The 24,201-nt window shown below is 41.1% G+C and overlaps 1 protein-coding gene across 1 annotated transcript in view; it reads right to left on the bottom strand.

Annotated features, from left to right (window-relative positions):
* SPON1 (spondin 1) overlaps window positions 1–23,660 on the bottom strand; it is a 444,045-nt gene extending 420,385 nt beyond the window's left edge. The window contains exon 1 of the mRNA XM_001377891.5: window positions 22,573–23,660. Coding sequence (XP_001377928.2) covers window positions 22,573–22,795 — 223 coding nt within the window. The 5' untranslated portion in view covers window positions 22,796–23,660. The remainder of the gene's footprint in view (window positions 1–22,572) is intronic.
* Between the last annotated feature and the right edge of the window lie 541 nt (window positions 23,661–24,201).

Here is a 24,201-nt window from a genome sequence, read left to right as displayed (position 1 = left end):
TGAGTTGGCTGAGAAGATGGCTGATGAATATGGAATTTGAATTGTAGACCATAGCTTAAAATAAAGGAGTGACACACTCCTGGACAGGAATAGAGTATACCTAATTGAAGCTGGTAAAAATGTGTTTGCATGGTGTCTCAAAATATAACGGAAATGACTTTTAAATAAAAATAACGTAGGAGTAAGAAAACAACCAAAATATATCCACCAAGTTGGATCCCATGAAGGGACAAGAATGGCTTCTGAGACAACCATAATTTACAGGAAACAAAATCCAGGTCAATAATAAAATCCCTGGCCTCAAATATCTATGTAAAATTTGCAACATTTAGGCAATAAGGGAAATTAAAGTCCTAAAGTAAGGAACTAAATTTGACCTCATAATTATCATAGAAATGTGATAGGATAAAACTCATGACTGGAATACCTTATTTAAAAAAAAACACAAGAGGTTGGTAGGGATGGCAGACTATGTGTATGGAAGGCTCCATGTGTCAATTTTTCGATATATTGTGATTAGTTTCACTGCGTTGCCTTTTTGCCCTTTTAATTTTTTTATGAGATGGGTCTTGGGAAACAGAAGAAGGAGGTGTGAAGGATAAATTGGGAGACATAGTAGTTAAAAAACAAACTATATCAACAAAGTTTAGTTAAAGAAAAAAAGTATGTAAAAGGGAAGAGATTGTCACTATACATTAAGAAGCTATACTTGTGAAAAATTCCAAGGAAGGAAAATCTAGGAAATGGGGGAGATGTGGGAAGGGGAACAAGGAAGAAAACAATTAAGTAGAGAACAATGGAAGGAGAAATAGAGGGAGAAAGCATCTGTGTCATTGGAGGACATTATTGACCCCCTGGATCAACAGAGGAACTAGATGAGGAGCTGAATAAACAGATCGAAAACTTGGCACAGAGACATGATAGAGTACTGACAGCAGACTTCAATTATTAAGACTTTATGCTGAAGCAAATACTCTCTCTCTCCCTCTCTGCCAAAAACAGAGCAGATAATAACTTCTTGACATCGTTTAATGATAATTTTATCCTTCAAAAGGTGGAGAAATAAACAAGGGAAAATGCTATTCTATATCCTACAAATAGGGAGGAGGAACCCAATGCTGAGGTAGAAGTGATGAGAATCTTCAATCGATAAACATTTATTAAATGCCGAGTATGTGCCAAGCCCTATATTAAACATTTTGTTGCTATTCAGTCATTTCTGACTCTAGGTGACTTCACTTGCGGTTTACTTGGCAAAGATTCTGGAGTGGTTTGTAATTTCTTTCTCTAACTCATTTTACAGAGGAGGAAACTAAGGCCAACAGAGTTAAATGACCTGCCCAGGGTCACATAGCTAATAATGTCTGAAACTCATTTGAACTCAGGAAGTCTTTGTGGCTTCAGACCTGGAACTCTATTCACCATGTCACCTACTTGCCAAAAGTAGGAAGACAAAGAAAAGTAAAAACATGGTCCCTCGAGGAGCTCACAATCTATCAAGAAGACAACATGCAAACAGCTGTGTGGGTGTATGATATATAAATTGGTAATAATCTTAGAGAGAAGATACTAGCAGCAAGGAAGACTGAAAAAAACCTCTTGCAGAAAGTCTGATTTCAACTGAGTCTTGAAGGAAGACAGAAGGTGGGGACTAAGAAGGAAAACATTCTAGATATGGGAAACAACTAGTGAAAATGCACAGAGAACTCAGGAGGCAAAGCCTGAATACTGTCTGCATGGAAAATCAAGAACTTAATATTGTTGGATGGCAGAGTATTTTAAGAGAAAAGTGAGATTAGAATGGTAAGAAATGGCTCATTTGCAAAGGATTTTAAAAGCCCAACAGAGTATTTCACTACTAATCCAGGGTAGGAAGCACCTGAAATTTACTGAGGACAAAATGGCCACTCTCTCCTAGAGTTTATAAAAAAGAAAAGGCTACTTAGATTTGAGAAGAGCAGTTGTCAAAGGGTTTAGAAGAAGATTAGAAGGGATTGCATGTAGTAAAATTCTACACAGAAAAGTCAGTCAGTACAGGAGATCTCAGAAACTCTCAAGAATTAAATTCTTAAGCCACAAAAGGACACAATTCCAATGAAAAGGAAAAATATGCATTGTCTGAAGAAATAGATGTGGTACTCAAGGAATACATCCAAATAAATGTCAACTAAATAAGAAGAAATGTACAGAAGATGGTAACCAAAAAATGGTTGAGATAAACACAACATCGTACTAATTGTAAAAACAGTGACAAGAATATTAAAATAGGAATGGACTAATCAAAGAAAGCTAAGGACAATCTTAGTTTTGTTAAGAGCTATGTTAGCTTTGGTTAAGAGTTATGTAAGGCTATGTTACCCCAAAGAGATAATAAGGAAAAAGACTTGAACAAGAATATTCATAGCTGCATACTTTGTGGAGGCAAAAAAAATTGGAAAATGAGGGGATGCCCTTGGGGAATGGCTGAACAAACTGTGGTATATGTTGGTGATGGAATACTATTGTGCTCAAAGGAATAATAAAGTGGAGGAATTGCATGGGAACTGGAATGACCTCCAGGAATGGGCAGACTGAGAGGAGCAGAAACAGGAAAACATTGTACACAGAGACTGATACACTGTGGTACAATTGAATGTAATGGACTTCTCCATTAGTGGCAGTGCAGTGATCCTGAACAATTTGGAGGGATCTATGAGGAAAACCACTATCCACATCCAGAGGAAACACTGTAGGAGTAAAAACACCAAAGAAAAACAACTGCTTGAATACATGGGTTGATGACATATTGTTGGGGATGTAGACTCTAAATGAACATCCTAGTACAAACATTGACAATATGGAAATAGATTCCATATCTATGGATATGGAGGGGTGGAGGGCAGGGAGGGAAATAATGTGATTATTGTAACCAAGGAATAATGTTCTAAATTGACTAAATAAACTAATTCAAATGGAAAAAAAGAAGAATATTTTAAGTCACTAAGTAGTATGTTTGATAAAACTGAATTGGGAATCAGGAAGACCCAAGTTTAAGTCCAGCCTTATAGTAACTGGTTGACCCTAAGCAGTTCACTTAACCTCTCTCAGCCTCAGTTTTTTCAGCTGTAAAATGGAAATATCTTCATGGGGTTGTTTTGAGTATCAAATGGGTTACTATATATGTAAAGCACTTTGCAAATTTTAAAATGCTATTAAACTAATAGCTATTATTAACAATTAAAAAAAATGGAAAATGAGGGGATGCCCTTGGGGAATGGCTGAACAAACTGTGGTATCTGTGGGTGATGGAATACTATTATGCTCAAAGGAATAATGAACTACAGGAATTCCATGTGATCTGGAACGACGTCCAGGAATTGATGCAGAGCAAAAGGAACAGAACCAGGAGAACATTGTACACAGAGACTGTCATTCAATTGAATGTAATGGACTTCTCTACTAGCAGCAATGCAATGATCCAAGACAACTCTGAGGGACTTATGAGAAAGAACACTATTCACATCCAGAGGAAGAACTATGGAAGCAGAAACACAGAAGAGAAACAACTGCTTGATCAATGGTTCAATGGGGATATGACTGGGGATGTAGACTCTAAATGATCACTCTAATGCAAATATTAATAATATGGAAATAGGTCTTGATCAATGATACTTGTAAAACCCAGTTAAATTGCTCATTGGCTTTGTGAGGGGAGGGAAAGAATATAAATCATGCAACCATGGAAAAATATTCTAAATTAATTAAATAAATTTTTTTTTAATTATGTTAGGGAAAAGAAAAAGGTGTATAAAAGGTTTGAAGAGGCAGGCAGCTAGTTAACTCAATGAATAGAGAGCCAGAAGGACCCAAGTTTAAATCTGGCCTCAGACACTTCCTAGCTGAGTGACCCTGGGCAAGTCACTTAACCCCAATTGCCTAGCCATTACCACTCTTCTGCCTTGGAACCGATTCTTATTATTGATTCTAAGACAAAAAGCAAGTGTAATTTAAAAAAATAAAATGATGTGATCAGAGTCTGAGATAGATGCAATGATGAAGAGAGAGAAGGAAGAGCTGCTCAATTACTGGTAAAGTTTATCTTCTTTATCAATGAAAATGGCTTACGTAATGTAAGTGATAGAAGAAGAATGACTAACATGGAGTTGATAACCAAGATAAATAAGGAGATAGTATCAAGGCATCCAACCGCTGATGAATCTAAGCTACTTGGCCCAGATAAACTACATTTTCTGGTACCAAAAGAATAGAGATGAGATTTCTAAATAACTACATGGATATTTGAAAGAGAGAATAGGAAAGGTACAAAAGGGCTGGAAATGAGAAAATGTCTTAATTCTTTCCCTCCCCAAACTGCCCCCTCTTCACAAAAAAGGCAAGAAGAGGAAGAAGGGGGGGAAAAGCTGATGAGCTTGTTTTCAGTTTTGGGGGAAATTCTAGAATGGATCATTAAAGAGATGGGTAGAGAATCTGTAAAAAGGGAAGGGGTCATTTTGAAGAGTCAGTAAGATTTCATCAAAAATAAACCATGCCAGATACAACATTACCGTTTTTGACAAGCCTAATAAACTCAGGAAAAAGGGGAGGGGGGCACATTTGTCATAGAGCTTACCAAGATTTCAATAAAGCATTTGAGAAAATATTTCAAGCTATTCTTACAAAAAGCAAGGAAAGATATGGACTATACCATAATATAATCAGATTAATTGAGAATATATAACACAACATATGCATTTCTTAAAAACATCAGGCTATGAAAAAAATCAAATCAGTGAAAGCCATGGGGTTTATAAGAGTAATCGGATAAGAGGCACAAAGCTTAAAAACTGATAGCAGCACATAAAAAAGATAGGAACCTAATAAAAACAGTAGCACATTTTTATACAAGTAAAGGGTTAAGAAATACATAAATGGTCCCATCTCTGCTGGACCTGGGCTTTCAGTCCCACAAGCAAGTTAGGCAGGCAGAAACTAGGTGTTCCATGAGAGTAGGAGTGGTATGATCCAGTCTTCTCTGCCAGCAGCTTCTACTGTACCAGAAGATATACAGTTAAATGGGGCCCCTTATCTCGACAAAAACCTAAAGTTTGCTTGTGGACATGGGCATCTGAGGGCTGACACTTGTGAGTTTTGTGAAGTGATATAGCTGAAACCTATCAAAAATGGGTTGGAAGAAATCATACAGAAACAAACTCAAAGTTTATGTTTAGTTTAAAAGTTTACCAAATTATAATAACTAGGTTGTATAGTGGTTAAAGTCCTGGGTCTGGAGTCAAGAACATTTGATTCTTTGAATCTGGATTCAGGGGCTTACTATATGTTTGACCTGGACAAGTTGCTTAATTTCTCTCAGTCTTAGTCTCACTCAACTGTAAAGTGGAGAGAATAATAGCACCTACCTCTTAAAATTATTATGAAGACAGAATGAGATATTTGTAAAACACAGTTCGGTGTCTGTTACACAGGAAGCACTATATAAATAATTTCCCTTTACCCTTTATACTTCCCTATAATATGTCAACCTCACCAGAATAATAGTTGTTAAGGGTCAATAATAACTCAGCAGGAGAAATGACCCAGGGATCAGTAATGGGCCCCATGCTCTATAATATTAATTTTTTTATTTAGAATATTTTCCATGGTTATATGATTTGTGATTTTTCCCTCTTCCCTCCCCCCACTCCTGGAGTTGATAAGCAATTCCACTGGGTTATACATGTATCATTGTTCAAAACCTATTTCCATATTATTAATATTTGCACTAGAGTAATAATCCAGAACAATTTGGAGGGACTTATGAGAAAGAACACTATCCACATTCAGAGGAAGAAATGTGGAGTAGAAACACAGAAGAAAAACAACTGCTTGATCACATGGGTGGATGGGGATATCATTGGGGATGTAAACTCTAAATGATCACCCTAATGCAAATATCAAGAATATGGAAATAGGTCTTGATCAATGACACAAGTAAAACCCAATGGAATTACACATCAACTTTAGGAGGGGGTTGAGGGGAGGGGAGAGAAAGAACATGAATCTTGTAACCATGGAAAAATATTCTTAATTAAATAAAAGTTTCTCTAAATAAATAAATAAAAATATTTGCACCAGAATGATCTTTTAACATCAAAATCCTAATCATATCCCTGTAGAACTACATGGCCAATCTATGTTTTTCTTCTTCATTTCTGTTCTCACAGTTCTTTCTCTGAATGTGAACAGCATTCTTTCTCATAAATTCTTTAATATTTTTATCAATGATTTGGATAAAGGCAGAAATGGTATGATGTTCAGATGTATTGGTGATGCAACTATGGATCAGCTAACACAGAACTTTAGAAGACCTCAACAGGGTCACAAGACTAACAAGATGGAAATCTAGCTATTTTCTCCAATCCTCATAACCTCTCAAAATTCTTCAAAAGAAAAGATTAAGATGCAAAAAACAAAGTATTTCCATCTGTTATTAAAGGCTAAGTTACCAACAACCCTAGTAAGATAACCACCTAATGAATTAACAACAGAGAAGGCCAATCCTTAATCCCTCCACTGCCAACCTGATAAACCTGAAAAATGGAACCCCACTCTGGGATCCACTCAGTAGTTCTCTTGATGCTACTGGAGCTTCTGCCAGCACACCCCTTGCCTTCCTTTCATCATTCCATTCTGTGGCAACAAACAAGAGAATTCACTTCTGTCACAGATATACTCCATGTGGAGGTGGTGGTATAGGAAAGTAGAGACATGTCTTCAGCTTTGCACTATTCAACCAAAGAACAGGGATTTATTCTGGGAAGGATGCCTACATGTGGGAGAGGACCTGAAATAAAAGAGACTGGATCATCCATATGAGGCCAGTCTATCCCCCCAAAATTCATTTGGGGCAAGGACTGAGGCAAATGAAAACTAAATTCCCTATCATTTAATTTAAATTTTTGAGATCCAGTCCTTAGGTGATCTAATATTAAAGGGGAAGGAGTCAGAAAGTGAGAAATAGAGCAATATAAGGGAAGGGAGGAGGAAAGGCTGAAATCATTGAAGATCACTAGAAGAAAAACTCAGTTTAAAACTTTGAGCACAAGCAGATAAATCAACTGGGAAAATAGTAATAACACAAAGGAATCTGGCCTCCAAGACATCTCCAGGATATAAGTCCAAACATATGTGAATAAGGACTGCAAGACAAAGGAAAATGAATCAGTATGTGGTGAGAGAGAGGACCCTATGGATTTCCAAGAAAACATGGAACCATAGCAGGGTATTTATGAATAGCTCAACAGAGAAATAATCATGGAACCAGAATTTATAGCCTGCACAAAAAATTGTCAGAATAGAAAAACTTGAATCTAAAGTGCTAAGCCTCTCCAAAGAAACAAAATTGAAACCAATTTGCCGGCAATAAAAATACATAAAAGTGAAGGGCAGGAGGAATGCCCCAGATGAGGAACCTGAGACTCATGGCTTACCAAAAGTCATACAGCAAATAGCAAGGCAGGGTTTTGAACACAAGTCTTCTGACTCCAGATCCAGTATTCTTTTTTAAATGATGCCAGATTCTTAAGTCAAGTAAGAACCAGAGCCAAGGAGAAACAATGAAAAAGCAATAAGATCTTGACAGGCAAGGACATTGAGCCAAATTAAATAAAGTTCAGTTTTAAAAGGTTAAATATAAAGTTTCATCCAGATTCAGAGAATCAACCTCACAAATATAAGAGGGCAGACTTGGCTAGGGAACAATTTATCTGAAAAAGATCTGGGGGTTTAACTGGATAGCAGTCTCAATATGAGTCAATAGTGTGATATGTCAGGCAAAAAAAATTGATATATTCTTGGACTACACTGAGAGGCACAGATTCAAGGACTAATAAGGTAATCATCACTTTATCCTCTGCCCTGATCAGACCACACCTGCAGTACTATATTCAGTTCAAGTACCAGGATTTAGGGAGGACATTGGTAAATTGGAAAGCATCTAGGGCACAGCAGCCAGAATGGAGAAGAGTCTTGAGTCCATATCATCTGAGGGATAATTTAATTTGGAATACTTATCCTGGCAAAAAAAAAAACACTGAGGGGACCATTATAGCTGTCTTCAAGTATTTGAAGGGCTGTCATATGGAAGGGAAAGAAGATTCATTCTATTTTCCTCTGGAGATCAGAATCAGTAACAGTGAGTGGAAGTTGTAAGAAACAAATTTAAGTTTGATGTCAGGAATATCTTCCTAAAAACCAGCACTATCTCTAAGTGAAATGAACTAGCATCAGAAGAAGTTCCCCATCCTTATAGGTGGTTTTAATCACCCACTGGATAGCCACTTGTTATTTAATGCTTTGTAGGAATATATTTGGGAATATAAATTGAATGAGATTACCACAAAGGTTCTTTCGAACTCAAAAATCTTGTGATTTTTATAACTGTTGCTGAGTGGGAAACAATCTAGCACCTTACTCTGCCATTAGCAAAAAGCACAGAAAAATTTTTTTTCTTTTGCACTGGCTCCAGTTGCATTAGATACAATAAGTTGTGGGTGTTTACTAAATATCAATTATTTAATAAACCATTCATCCATTCATTCAATAGATATTTGCTGACTGTGCTGACAAAGATCGGGTGCAAGGAAAAAAATTCTGCCATTCAGACTTTTTGAATTATTCTGTACATGGAAGTACCCCCATAAGCCCCACCTCTTTGGGGGTAAGATGGAAAGAAATAAGTATTTATATAGTACCCACCATGTGCCATGTCCATACAAAAGTGATCATATTTGGTCCTCACAACAGCCCAGCACAGTAGGTGCTGTAATTTACTTCTAACCTCTGGCTATTAAGCAGTAGTCTAGGACCTTAAAACTCTCTAAAAAAGAATCATAGACTAAAAAATTATACTTAATAAGTTGACTAAACTTGGAAAAGTAAAAGAGAATTAACATTAAATAATGTATGCCACAATCATCAGCACATATGCCCCAACACTGACCAGCACAGAGGAGACCATTGAGCAGTTCTACTCTGACCTGAGTGCCGTCCTGCACTCAGTGCCCACAAATGACAAGCTGATACTACTGGGAGACTTCAACGCCCACATTGGCCAGGACAATGAAAGATGGAAAAGAGTGCTCGGCAAACATGGCATGGGCAAAATGAACAACAGCCTACTGCTACTCAGCAAATGCTCAGAGTTCGAACTCACCATCACGAACACTGTGTTCAGAATGGCGAACAAATATAAAACAATGTGGATGCACCCAAGATCAAAACAGTGGCATCTCATTGACTACATCATTGTATGCCCGGGAGACATCCAGGATGTAAAGATCACCAGAGCCATGAGAGGAGCTGAATTCTGGACAGACCACCAATTGGTTAGAGCAACTCTTCAAATGCGCATTGCGCCTCGCCATCCAAAACAGTTTACGCATTTTACAACTTGAGTCATCTTAGAGATCCATCTTATTTGCAAACATTCCAGTCCTGCCTGGACAACAAGCTGTCTGCCAAGGGACCACTCACTGGAAGCTCAAACGAGAAATGGAACCAGTTCATAGACGCAGTGAAGGAAACATCAAAGGCAGTCCTAGGCCCAAAACAACGCAACCACCAGTCCTGGTTCTACGAGAACAACACTGCTATTGAAGACCTATTGAGCAAGAAGAACAAAGCCTTTATGGAGTGGCAAAATAACTCAAACTCTGCTCCAAAAAGGACAGATTCAAGTCTCTCCAAGCCACAGCGCAGCGTGAGATCAGGAAGATGCAAGACTGATGGTGGGAAAAAAAGGCAGAAGAAATCCAGTGGTTTGCTGATATGGAAAACTACAAACAATTTTTCAGTGCCCTCAAGACTGTCTATGGGCCATCAAAACCCACCACCACTCCCTTGCTATCCTCTGACGGTGACACTCTCATAAAAGATAAAAAAGGTATCAGCAACAGGTGGAAAGAGCACTTCAGTCAGCTTCTCAACCGACCCTCTTCAGTCGACCAAAGCGCCCTTGGCCAGATCCCCCAAAACTGCTCCATTGAACAACTTGATGTCCCTCCTTCAATAGAGGAAGTCCAAAAAGCCATTAAACAAATGAGTGCAGGCAAGGCACCCAGTAAAGATGGGATCCCAACCGAGGTGTACAAGGCCTTAAATGGAAAGGGGCTCCAGGCATTCCACATAGTGCTGACCAGCATATGGGAAGAGGAAGACATGCCCCCAGAACTCAGAGATGCCTCCATCATAGCACTATACAAGAACAAAGGCTCATGAGCAGCCTGTGACAACTACAGAGGCATCTCACTACTCTCTACTGCTGGAAAGATCCTCGCCCATATTATACTCAACAGACTCCTATCATCTGTTTCAGAGCAGAACCTGCCTGAATCACAATGTGGCTTCCGACCAGATCGCAGCACTAACGACATGGTCTTCACGGTGAGGCAAATGCAGGAAAAATGCCTTGAGCAGAACCTGAGTCTCTACATTGTCTTCATAGACCTGACAAAGGTGTTCAACACAGTGAACAGGGACTCATTGTGGGTGATCCTCAGCAAGCTCAGTTGCCCAGCAAAATTCATCAAACTGATCCAGCTCTTTCATGTCGACATGACAGGGGAAGTCCTATCTGGTGGAGAGACTTCCAATCGCTTCAACATTTCCAATGGCATGAAACAAGGCTGTGTCCTCGCTCCGGTACTATTCAACCTATTTTTCACCCAAGTATTATGACATGCTGTGATGGATCTAGACCTGGGCGTCTACATCAAATACTGACTGGATCGCTCACTATTTGACCTTCGCTGCCTGACTGCAAAAACAAAGACAACTGAGAGACTCATGCTGGAAGCTCTTTTTGCAGATGACTATGCTCTCATGGCCCACCAAGAAAATCATCTTCAAACCATTGTGGACAGGTTCTCCACCACAGCAAAACTCTTTGGCCTGACTATCAGCCTCAGCAAAACAGAGGTGCTGTTCCAACGTGCACCAGTGAGGCCAATGAACCAGCCGTGCATTACAATCGACGGCACGCAGCTTTCTAACGTCAACACCTTCAAGTACCTGGGCAGCACTATCGCCAATGACGGGTCCCTAGACCACGAGATTAATGCCAGGATCCAAAAGGCCAGCCAGGCACTCGGGCGGCTGCGCTGCAAAGTCCTCCAACACAGAGGTGTAAGCACTGCGACGAAGCTCAAAGTGTATAACGCAGTGGTCTTCAGCTCCTGTATGGTTGTGAGACATGGACACTGTACCGGAAGCACATGAAACAGCTGGAGCAATTCCACCAACACTCTCTCCGGTCAATCATGAGGATCCGATGGCAGGACCGAATCACCAATCAGGAAGTCCTCGACAGAGCCAAGTTCACCAGCATCGAAGTCCTGGTCCTCAGAACCCAGCTACGATGGTCTGGACACATCATCCACATGGGCCCACAGCGAATACCAAGACAGGTATTCTATGGTGAACTGTCAGCTGGACTCAGGAAACAAGCCCAACCAAAGAAAAGATTCAAGGATCAGCTAAAGTCCAACTTGAAGTGGGCTGGCATGACACCAAAGCAACTAGAACTCGCTGCCTCTGACAGAAGCAGCTGGCGAACCCACATTAACCATGCCGCCACCACCTTTGAAGATGAGCGACGTCGACGTCTTGCCACTGCGCGTAAACACCGACACCAGGCCACAGCCGCACCTCCCATAACAACTGGAGTCCCAGGCCCCATGTACCACAAACTTTGTGCCTCAGCCTTTGGACTCCAAAGCCACATGAGGGTACACCGTAGATGAAACTGCACAAGGACAATAGTCATCCTCGATCAACGAGAGACTACTATATATATATAGAGTCAGCATTTTTTTTCTTTAATTAGGAATGGATCTTCCTATCTCATCTAGGTTAAAAGTACTGGGTCTGGGGGCAGCTGAGTGACTCAGTGGATTGAGAGCCAGGCCTAGAGATGGGAGGTCCTAGGTTCAAATGTGGCCTCAGACACTTCCCAGCTGTGTGACCCTGGGCAAATCACTTAACCCCCATTGTCTAGCCCTTACTGCTCTTCTGTCTTGGAGCTAATACATCATATTGACTCCAAGACGGAAGGTAAGGGTTTAAAAAAAAAGTACTGGGTCTGGGAGAGCTAAGTGGCTCAGTAAATAAGAGTGCTAGAGGTCCTAGATTCAAATCTGGGCTCATAAACTTCCTATCTATGTGACCATAGGAAAGTCATTTAATCCCAATTGCCTAATCCTTACCACTCTTCTACCTTGTAATTTATCATTAATTCAAACACAGAAAGCTGTGGTATTTAAAAAAAGGGGGGGGGGGCAGCTGGGTAGCTCAGTGGATTGAGAGCCAGGCCTAGAGATGGGAGGTCCTAGGTTCAAATCTGACCTCAGACATTTCCCAGCTGTGTGACCCTGGGCAAGTCACTTGACCCCCATTGCCTAGCCCTTACTGCTCTTCTGTCTTGGAACCAATACACAGTATTGACTCTAAGACAGAAGGTAAGGGTTTAAAAAGAAAAAGAAGGAAAGGAAATACTGAGGCTGATCATAGACCCAATTCCAAGAATTCTGACCTGCTCCATTTCCAACCTGGTGGCAATGTGGTGAATCCCCAATTCCAAAGGGCTCATAACATTAATGCTAAACTTGGTGCAAGCACCAAACTAGCATAATTCCCTACATAGTCTAGCTCAGAACACCCAAGGTCAAAAGATCCATCTGCCTCACCTTCCCTGGCAAAAGAGATTACAGGCATGTCAGCATGCCTGGTAAAAGTTAGAATGTTCACAATAAAGCAAAGAAAAAGGAGAGGTACCAGTGGAGATAAAAAAAGAATAAAAATTTATAGTCTTTTCAAGTTGAAAGACAATTTAGTGTCCATGCAATCCAATCTCCTCACTTTACAAATAAGGAATCTGAGACTCATGGCTTGCCCAAAGATAGCAAACAAAAAAGCGAGGTTGTAAATACAAGCCTTCTGACTCCAGGACCAGTATTATTTCCTAAATAATGCCAAATTCTTAAGTCAAATAGGAACCAAAGCAAAGGAGAAACAATGAGCAAACAAAACCACAGTATAGAATAGATGTGTTAAACTCCAGGCCTAAAGTCAAGTATGATCTGAATGAGATTAAAATACAACTGAGAATATTTAACAAAATATATAAAAATACCATAAAACATAGATAATCATCATTTGTGGTTTTCTAAGTCAGTATATAGCTGACAGGGATTTGTTTCTGTTTGAGTTTGATACCACTAGTGCAGAGGAGCAAATCTGAATTTCTGTCTGAGAGAAAGGAGTCATTCTCTAGCAAACCTAAATCTTTTGCTCTGATAAGAGGGGTAGGTAGAACATAACCCTATAGAGGCATTATAAGTCTGTTGAGTTTCCTGGGAGAAGTGGAAGCTGACTAGAGGGGAAGAGAGATTTATTTGTGAACCCAGAGACAAGTTTTTTGAGTTTTACATTTTCTAACAAGTGACATAAAGTCCATCCTATATTTGATGCCCTGATACTCTGAGTGCTTGGGGTGTATGGGGTGCTCAGGAAGGAGTAGTATCTCTGGTATGGAGGGATTGTCGTGCCCTCTAGGGCAGCTCTCCAGCCTCTGACCCTCACCTGACACCCAGCTCTCACTTGTGGCTCCCAGTAGCTGCTAGCATGCGGCAGTGGCCACACCCTGGGCAATGGCTTCAACAGGCCGGCTAAACCTTGTGAGGGTAGCCATCGGGTCATTGACCCCTGGTGAACCAGGGCTTTGCTCACCCAGCATGTGAAGGCTGCTTCGGCCGAACAGACGGAAGAAACCAATAAGAAAGTTCAACAGCTGAGAGGGCGACGCAGCAAAGCACTGTGGAGTGCTTAGGGCGTGTTGGAGCACAAAAGACAACACGGCCATCCAATGCAGCTGAGGAAGTCTCCAGGTGTAACGACTTTTCATGCCACTGGACCCAGGCTTCCAACGCGAGAGTGGGACTGTCTCTGTGCATCGACTTTTCCACTTAAATCTCCTTCACACACAAGTGTTTTTGTGCACACTCATCTATCCTAACCCTGATGAAAGCGCACAAAGACAATCGTCATTCTTGGTTACTGAGAGACTACTACTCTGAGTGCTTATATGGCAGCTGAGTATCTTTGCTTCCTTGGGGAGAAAAGAGGGGGAAAGGATCAGTACTATTGATCAGAGATGTTAAACTAAAATCAGGAATGAAAGCTAGTCCAGACAACTGTACCCCAATGCCACAAGCCTCAGCAAGCTAGACTGACTCATTTTCCTAGAGCACCAAATGGCAGAGATTTTACTATGTAGCAATTGATTATATTATTGAGCTCTGATAAAAAAGGAGCACCTTATAGATAAGGGAATATTTTATCTGTGCTTTATGTTACCAGAGATATTAAAAAATGTTCTTTGGGAAATGGCTGAACAAATCGTGATATATGGATGGTGATGGAATACTATTGTACTGTAAGGAATGATGATCTGGAGGATTTCTATATGAACTGGGAGAACCTCAATGAACTGATGCAGAGTGAAATGAGCAGAACCAGGAGAACGTTGTACACAGAATGTAAAACACTGTGTAACAATTCAATGTAATGGACTTTGCTACTAGCAGCAATGCAACAAGCCAGGATACTCCTGAAGGAGTTATAGGAAAGAATGCTATCCACATTGAAAAAAACCATGGGAGTAGAAATGCAAAAGAAAAACATATGACATCACTTATCACATGTATATAGGGGTATGTGATTTGGGGTTTAGGCTTTAAAAAATCACTCTGTAGCAAAAATGAATAATATAAAAATAGGTATCAAGTGATAACATTTGTATAACCTGGTGGAATGGCTTGTCAGCTCTGGGAGGGAAAGAAAGTGAATTATGTAAACATGAAAAAATATTTTAAAATATTCTTTTAACATTGTAATTTTCTTGAAAAAAGAAGTAAAACTTCAATGAAAAGAGCTGAAATGGCAGAGGGGAAACTTGACCTTTATCAGAAGGTTTGAGAGGGTAGAGAACCTAGTTAGCCTCATGCTCTACAGCTCATCTGGAAGTCATTTTGATTGCCTAAAAGGTAGAACAATAGAAACTTTTGATACTGAGAACACAATCGGTACTTAATAGATATTTCTTGATTCCTTATGAATTGTATAGCTGGCCTTGAAGCCAGGAAGACTTGTACTCAAATTCGTAGTTGAGTCCCACCTCTGACAGATGCTGGCCATGTCACATCCTCTCAGTCCCCTTGTCAACTCTCTAGATCTATAAATTGCAAGGAAAGTGAAGGTCTGCATTAGTAGCGTGTTTCCTTAACAGGGAGTTTCTTATAATACTGAAATCACAGACCCAGTTCCTGTTCCTATCTGAGAGGCAATAAATGGAACTCTTACATAGACTCTTCAAATCACAGACTCAGAAGGGACCTTAAAGGTCAGCTAAGTCCAACTTCTCTATTTACAGATGCAGAAACAGAGATTTAAAATTTGCTGTGATTTGCTCATCACCAAAGACTGAATTATAGAGAACCTCCCATCCATGGACCTTTCTCCTAAATGTGATAGTCAATCAAGCAACTTAAAAATTGTTGCATTTGTGTAGTGCTGTCGAGTTTCCAAAGCACTTTAAGAATGATCCATTATCTCATTTAACCACTGAAGCCACCATGTTAGGTAAACAGATCAGTTATCCTTGTCCTCATTTTCCAAGGAAAGAAAGGGAGTCAGGAAACTTAAGTGAATGTTCAAGGTCACACATAAAGTAAGCAACAAATGCAGCATTCTAAGATAGAGAGAGAAATACAGAAACAAAGACAGACACACAGAAAACTACTTTAGAAAGTGCATAGAATAATTATGGGAAGAATCTGTTTTACATTTTTGTGTAAGATGATTAACATTCTGATGGAGACAGCTCAGTGTTCAAATGCATCGATCAATAAAGGTGAACATCTCAGTATGGCAGAGACGACAGAGGGCTGAACTTGAAATAAGTGGAGACCTGAGACAAATCTTGCCTCTAATAAGTAGGTGGTTTGTGGACATGGACAAGTCATTAGTTTCTTCATCAGTAAAATTGAAAATATTATGACAGCACCTATGTCACAAGATTGTTGTGAGCCTAAAAAAGAAAATAATGTAGATAAAACTGTATTAAAACTTTAAAGTGTTACATAAATGTCTTACTGTTATTTTTATATGTTAAATTTAACATTGCATTAGCAGGAAACAGAGCCAGGGAAGAATTTAAGAAAAAATTTAAACCATTTAAATTAATTCTAAATATTTCAATTGGTTGTTTTCTCTGGTTTTTTTCCCTTATCCTCAAAGTGTTACTGGTATGATGCATAAGATCCCAAGTCCTTTAAAACTTCTCAGGTCCTTGAAATATGGGTAGAGTATCAACAGACCAAGCTAGGAAAAAGGAATTCCAGATATAAACAATATCATAAGCAAAGAAATAAAGTGGGAGAGAGTGAGATGTTTGGGGAGAATAATCTGATTATAGTAGAGATTTCACAAGGAAGACTGATGTAAGATAAGGCTAGAAAGATGAGGGAGAGCTTGACCATGAAGGATTGTTTCAATGGGCTTAAGAATTTAGTCTCTATTCAGCATGAGGCAATCAAAAGGATCCTAACTTTAAAGTCAGAAGCTTTGGGGGCAGATCCCAGGCCCCCAATACTGGTGGCCTGTGTGATCTTGGAGAATTCACTTAGTTTCTCCAGACCTCAGTTGCTTCATCTTTAAAATGAGAATTTTGGACTAGATAGCCACAAAGGTCTCTTTCCAGTTAGAAAATAATCCCATTCAGTACACATAAGGGGGACAATAATAATTTAACACCAGAAAGATCAGTTTGGCCCATCCAAACTACATACATGTGAATATACACATATATGTATAAATACACATATAGGGGACTGGGGTTTTGGTCTATAAGTACATTCTAGGTAATTCTAACACCAAAGAGTGATACAAGGCAGGTCAACAAACCACTCATCTACAAAATCTATTTGTTTGGTTTGTGCTTGTCCCAGTTGAAAAACTAGCAAAAACAAGAATGACATTTTAATTTTTGTGGTCAATAAGCTGTATAAAACACATCAGAACTATGTTTAATATAATTGTTCTCAGAGGGCACAGGCCAACTCTCTCATGTAGAAAATGTCACATCAACTAAGCCAGCACCATTAGGTTCCTAATGACTTAATGAGGTTCATAGGGTGAATACATTCCAAGATGAAGACCTCTGTATAGTCTCCCTTTTATTTATGTTGACACAACATAAAGCAAGTCAAGGCATAAACCAAGGGCAAAATAATGCCATCCCTATAGCAAAAGGGGGGAAAGGCTAAAGACATAATTGAATGCAATTCTCAACTGAAATTATTTAGTCACTAAAGTTGGAAGATCAAAGTTCTAGGATCTGAACCACTACTGACAAGCTCTGCCACAATGTGAATTTAGGTGTCAGTTTCCTTTTATAAAACAGAGACAATATTATTATTACATGTCTCTTGGGACTGATACAAGAAAAACATTATACATATGTGTTGCAAAAAATGTTACAAAATAACAGACATAAAGAAATATGTAAAGTATAAATAGGAGCTATTAATTATTTTAACTTTTTAAAATTACCTACAGCATACAGGGTTATATGATATGACCATGGTATTCTTGAAAGGCAAATGAATATGGAATCTGAGTATATGGATTCAAATCTAAGCTCTTAAATTTATGGCATGTATGACCTTAGGCAAGTCATTTAACTTTCCATAAATATGAGTTTCCTCCTCTGTGAAATAAAGAAAATTGTACTACATGGTTTCTTGAGTGTCTTCTAACTCTAAATCTTATAAATTCCTAAATTAAATATCAAAGGAAATAAAAATAATTCCTCATTTCTCACCTATTAAAATCTTATAAGAGTAATAAGATATATATATCCTCTACTACTCCATTTTCTGACAACTTACCAGGGCAACTAAAAAGGATCCAAGATATTCTGGGTTCCTGAAGGGTGATACCAGCAAAGCACAAGCCTTGGAAAGTTGTATTAAGCCAGAAAGTATTCAAGTCAACAATAACTGTACAATGTTTCATCTGAAGACCAACCTAGTTAAAGGCAGAAAAACCTATCCTAGGAAGCTCCTTAGACAACTGACCAGAAACCTATGGAATCATTTAAATAATGGAGGGTAGCATTTTGGTAAAGGGTCAAGTCAGACAGATCAAATCATGGATTCTTTGAAATATTAAAGTACTATATAGCTCTGTAGGTTTCAATCTTTCAAGAGTGTGTCCTATCAGTATGTAAGTACATCCTTCCACTGATGAAGTTATCTTTCTCTGTATAATTTAGCAGATGCTTTGAGGTTGGCTGACAAATTCATCCCTTTGCAGCAAGTCTACAGATGAAGCTCTCTGAGCTTGTAAGACTATGCTTGGGCACAGAATGAACACATAACCTATCGACAGACTTGAAATTTTTCCAACATAGATGGACCAGCCAGCTCCACTGGCATAGACTTAGAGAAGTTAAATTCATCTTCATACATGAGGCTTCTGGACCCAGAGTGGGAAGCAAGAACTAACAGTAAATTAACTTTAGCCAAGAAAGTGTGACAATATCAGTCAAAGACTAGCCCTGGCATCCCTTCAAGAGTCAAGAAGAAAAGGAAAGTAAATGATGGGAAAAGCTCAAAGATATATCCACCCTGGTATTGTGAAGATTGGATTCCGCTATCCCCTGATTGTAACAATGAAAGTACTTAGCTCTTCCTTTATAGTGAAGATTAAATTATAATCCCCTGTCTATTTTTAGATTTTAATCCCCAAAGTGTTAACTCAGTATTTAAAGCAGATCTACCCATTTTAACTACAAAAAGGTGTTAACTAACCAAAACAGGTGTTAACTGACTACAAAGGTGTGACACCCATTTCATACATTGAGTGGCAGTCCCGGAGAGGATCTCTGCTGTGGTTGGTAGACATAAAATTTAGGGGAGGTGACACAAGAGGAAAAGATCTTTAAATAGAGGAAACAGGCACACAAGATCAATCAATAGATCAAGATCATTCAGTCACTCAGAGTTGGACTGGAAGAAGACACTCTACAGCGACCCCCCACGGGAGTCCTATATTATTTATCTGTGGGTAATAACCTGAGGTGGAGAGAGGAGGCTAAGGAAATGGGAGAATAATAATGACTCAAAGGCAAAAGTTGAAACACATGGGGAGTAACGCAAACTCCAAGGAAAGAAGAGGAATAAGAGAATAGGTGGAGAGTATCAACTCCTTGATACTCTATAGACAAGAGAGTCTGCTTTGGGGGCAACAGCATCACTAGAAAAAGAGGGGAGTCACATCTCCTTGGTGCCTCCTATAGCAATAGGAGGCACAGGGGCAACCGCCAAGGCCCAGCTCATGAATTTGCCCATCCTATGTTAGTGCCTAGGACTGAGTTTTTTCCATATAATGAACATCAAGAGGTCTGACCTTGTGTCTGGTAATACAATATCAATACATCAATCATACTTCCCAGATGCTAACATGCCTGGTATGCTATACACCTGGAGTTGGAGTGAAGAGATACACTTGAGGAGAGACTGGAAGACAGACACTCAGACTTGGAGTGAAGACACTTGGCTGTGGAACTGGACCTCTGGAAGAGCTCATGCAGGAAATGTCAGACTGCTTTCCTTTTAGACAGTCACCTTGGTGAGTTAAAAGGCTGACTTAGTTTCCTTGCCTTTCTGAAGGTGTGAACCTCTGAGAAAGGCCAATTGTCCTTAGACTCCTTTCCCCTGGCTGGGGCTTAGAATTTCTTCCTGGTTTTGAGAAATCCAGAGCTCTCTCTTCCTCTCTCTCCCCTTTTCTCTCTTCCTTAATATCTTCCCTCTATTGTAAATACAATACCATAAATTCCATTTACTTGAGTAATTTATTTTGGGATCTAGAAATTAAATCCCTGGTGACCACCAATTAATTATTCAAGTCCAACCAAATAAATTTAACAGTATTGACCATTTCCCAGATGATGTCCTCAAGGATGGTGCTGCTCCTACAGATGCTACACACACACACATATCTTTACTCTTTTGTGGCTTTCCAACTAGCAAAGAGACATAAATAATATAATACAAATTAGAATGTGAGCTTTAGATACATATAACATATCTAGATATATATTTTACATCTGTATATATTTTATATGAGGAAATAATACTTCCAGATGAGGGAGCCAGGAAATCTTTATGAAGAAAGTGCCATTTGAGTAGAATCACTGGATGTCAGCGCTGCTAGGGATGTTAATAATAATGTACATATTACCTATAAAGCACTTAAAGGCTTGCAAAGTTTTTTTCCGAATCTCCAGTAACCTGAAAGGTGGATGGTATACAAGTATTATTTTACCTATCCTCCAAATGGGTAAACTGAGGCTCAGAAAGTTTAAAATAATTTGCCCAAGACCATACAACAGAAAGTACAGTTTCCAAAAATCAAAATTAGGACTTTTGACTACCTGGTGGGGATTATTCTAGTGCATCTGGCTGCTAAATCCAGATAGTTCCTCTCCCTTACTTTACAGATGAGAAAACCCCAGTCCAGGAATAAAATAGAATTGTGTCAGAGCTAAATTGGATCCCAGGTCTCCTGATGAACAAATCTGTGCTCAAATACACTATACTATCCCCTATATAAAAAGGTAAAACGTTTTAAGTTGTTTTTCCTATTTACTCCTTTTTAAGTCAAAAAGATTTTATTTTAATTCACTAAGTTTTCTATTACTACTCCTACTTCAGGTTTTTGAGCTGGAGGTGGAAGGGGAATCTTGTTAGGAGAAAAGGATCTGCATTCCTGTAATCATAAAAGACAAAGTGAATGGCACTCTGTGGCCCTTCAGCTTGGGTCTTTTGAGACAGCAGCCTTGCTGCTTTTCTCCATGTTCTACACTGAACCTTTTCACCTTTTTTCTGAGGTGAGTTTTTATGTAACTGGAAAACACAGTTCACCTGTCAGGCTTTTTATGATTGTCTTGTCCGCAACTGCAGAGGGCGCAGTGAGGCCTCCCGGGCCAGCATCAGAGGGAAGAAGAGAACCCGAAGGAAGGATCTCAGTCAATTCTGCTAGACTCAGGGTTCCTGCAGCCCCCGACACTCATTCCCTCAAGTGGCTCAAATATGTTGCATCTAAACACACAAATGAATATATCTTGGAAGCTGCAATGGGGAGGGCTAGGGAAGAGACCTTGGCTTTTAAGTAGAATTCTCTCCTAAAACTTTGTGTGTTTTCTTCCCAGAAGTGCCAGAGGATCAAGTCTTTGCTTGCTTTGTCTCTTTTTCAGGCACCTTTATTTATTTATTTATTTATTTATTTATTTATTAACGAGGGTGTTCCTTTCCCTCTACTTCTTCACCAGCCTAGGACCCTGCATCCCTCTCAATACATGCACCTTTCTCCTCTTTTCAAACCAAGCAGCTTTTTTAAGCTGGTTTCTCCCCTCCCAGGATAATCCTTCCTTCTTCACTTCCCCAAGGGGAGGAATAGACTCGAGCTAACTAGAAACCCAGGTTGAGAGATGTGCTTAAAAAAAAGGGAGGAACCTGACTATTAGCTGCTGTCCCCAACTCCCTCCAGGAAATGGGCTCCCAGGCTCGTTCTCCTCTTCGCGGACACTAGATTTGACCAAGGGCCTGACAGGTCACTCCTCCTCCAGCCAGCTTTGCAGGCCTCAAAGCAAAAGGTTTCCGGCACTAGGAGGAAGCAAGGGTACCCTCACTGGGTATTTAGATCAATTCTAGAGTCTTTATTTACCGCTAGGAGCTCCAGATACAGGTGGGGAAAGGTCCCAGGTGAACCTGCCGAAGGCCAGGGAGTTAGAATGGAAAAATACAAGCGCCCCCGCCCGGGAAGTCCCTGAAGCAGCAGTGGGGAGAAAACGTGCCGGGGTCGGAATCCCATCTTTTTCCAGTGGGGTTCCTTAGAGCCTCCTCCAGCTCTGCCCCGCCCCTCCGTTGCCTCCAACCAGCACACCTGTGAGAAGCAGGGGTGTGTGAATTGGGGGAGTGGGGTTAACTAGGGATCCTTCCCCACCCCACCTACCCCCATTCCCGGTCCTAGAACCCTTGCACTCTTTTCAGCTTTTCCTTAAACCTTAGCTCAGCTCACCCGGAACCCGGGGCTGTAGGAGCGATGGAAGGCAAGGCGAAGCTGGGTTTTCGCGGAGCAGCAACCGGGCTGCTCCGACGGCTCAGCTCATTCCAACCCGAATCACCAAACGTGAAGAAAAGTGGCAGACAAAAATGCTTTTGCCGTTAACCCCCTACTGCCCCGAGCGGACGCGGAAGCCCTTTTCCGAGTTCACAAACTAGGGAAAGAAAACAATAAAAGATCCTTTGCTGATATTCTGGGCACTGGAAGCGAACCTTCAGAACTTCTTGGGCCGGCTCCCGTTCTCCCCCAAGCGGCAAAGAGCCACCCGCCCGGCGGGAGACTCGGAGCTGAGTAGCCGGCCAAGTGGCCGGGGTTGGGAGTGACCTCAGCCCCAGCGTATAGACTACTTACCCCGGTAACTGTTACCCGGCTTATAAAATTCCGGGTCCCCTTCTACCCGGAGGCTGAACTCATTGTAGCCCTCCCGGCGAGTGCCCTGGGCGCGCAGGATGCGACTGCAGTAGCCCTCGGACTTGAGGACTTTGTCCAGGGTCTCATCTGGGAACGCCAACACCGTGAGAGCCGGCGCCAGGGTGAGGAGCGCCCAACGGAAGGTTAAAGAAGAAAGTCCCATCTTCGCAGGAGCCCCACAACTTTCTGCTCCTCGCCCTCGCCGCTGCTGTGGAAATGCCCCCTGGAGAAAGCCGGGCTGAGGGGAGGCGATTGAGCCGGGTAGCGGCTCGTCAGCTCCAGCCTTGGAGGAGGGACCTCCCCCCCCCCTTCCCAAGGGAGCAGAGACCCGGAGAGGGGCGAGAAACTGTGGAGAGGAGCAGAGAAGGGGAAAGAAAAGAAGGGAGAAACAAAGAGAGGGAGAGAGAGCGAACGAGCCAGCGGGGGAATGTTCCCAGCTCTCTAATCAGCTGCCGCCGGGTTGAGCGAGCTAGCGAAGGAGCGGAGGGGGGAGGGAGGCGGAGGCAGGAGGGCTGATTTTGCCCAGATCCCCAAGTGAAGTGCTGTTTTCTTTCAGAGCTAGTGATTAGCAGTTGTAATGTTTACTCTGCCCGGCGGTATTCCCAAGGTTTGGTGAAATAACAGAGAGCAGGAAGACGCTATTGCTGCTGCTGCTGCTGCCTCCGCTGCCTGTCTCCTAGACATCCAGCCAGGCTCAAGCCACGCTCACCATGTGAGCTGGGCTGACAGCATCGAAATTCATCCCTCGCCTTCCGGCCAAAGTCTGGTCACTGTGCGCCAACTAGACGGGATAGACGGGGGAGGGGAAGGGAGGAGAGGCCAGAATTTTAAAAGGTGTTGGGGGGCAGGGTGGTGGTTGTTATGGTCGTTCTAAAAGTTCAAAGAAGGGCCTTCTTTTCTTCTCTGTTGTGGGTAATCATTATCTTTAAACTTGCTTTCTCTTTTCCTCTCTCAATGCCCCACCCTCCAGCCAAATACTGATGGGGCCTGGATGCCGGGCTGTTGGGGCGGATTCCCCGCTTCGGGGAGGGGTGAGAAGCAGTTTTAACTTTGACGATTCCTTGCCAGGGCCTTTCGCTGGGGAAGCATAGAGAGCGGGGCCAATGGCTGAAAAGGTGCCAGTTAGCAGAACACTGGGCATCAGGAGGAAGGAGATTGATCTCTCTCCACCCATTTCCCTAAATAGAAGAACCTGGTAAAGCAACAGTAAGAATGCACATTCAAACATCCCTTTAAGATCTGTCAAAGTACTTTTTAAATTCAAAGTTATGCAGACTTGGTCCAAGATTGGCATAGTTGCTAAGTTTGGTGAACAGGATTGGGAGTAAGTTCTAGCCCAGCACCCTTGCCACTCCACCAGTCTGCAGCCCCCTAACTCATCCCACCACACATCCAACACAGACACTTGGTTCCTCTGATCTTTTAACCTATTACACAATCCTGGGGGTGAAGTTAGGGAAAATTGGGAGGTAGGCACAATGAACTACAGCTGTGGGCATCAGTTGCCTTCATGCTGCTTCCTGGCTCTCCCACTACACCTGGGTCCTCCGTGAATTTCTGTGCCTATGT

The sequence above is a fragment of the Monodelphis domestica genome, chromosome 6 (genome assembly GCF_027887165.1).
Source record: "Monodelphis domestica isolate mMonDom1 chromosome 6, mMonDom1.pri, whole genome shotgun sequence".
Classification (NCBI taxonomy): Eukaryota; Metazoa; Chordata; class Mammalia; order Didelphimorphia; family Didelphidae; genus Monodelphis; species Monodelphis domestica.
This window is presented reverse-complemented; position numbering and strand designations above follow the sequence as displayed.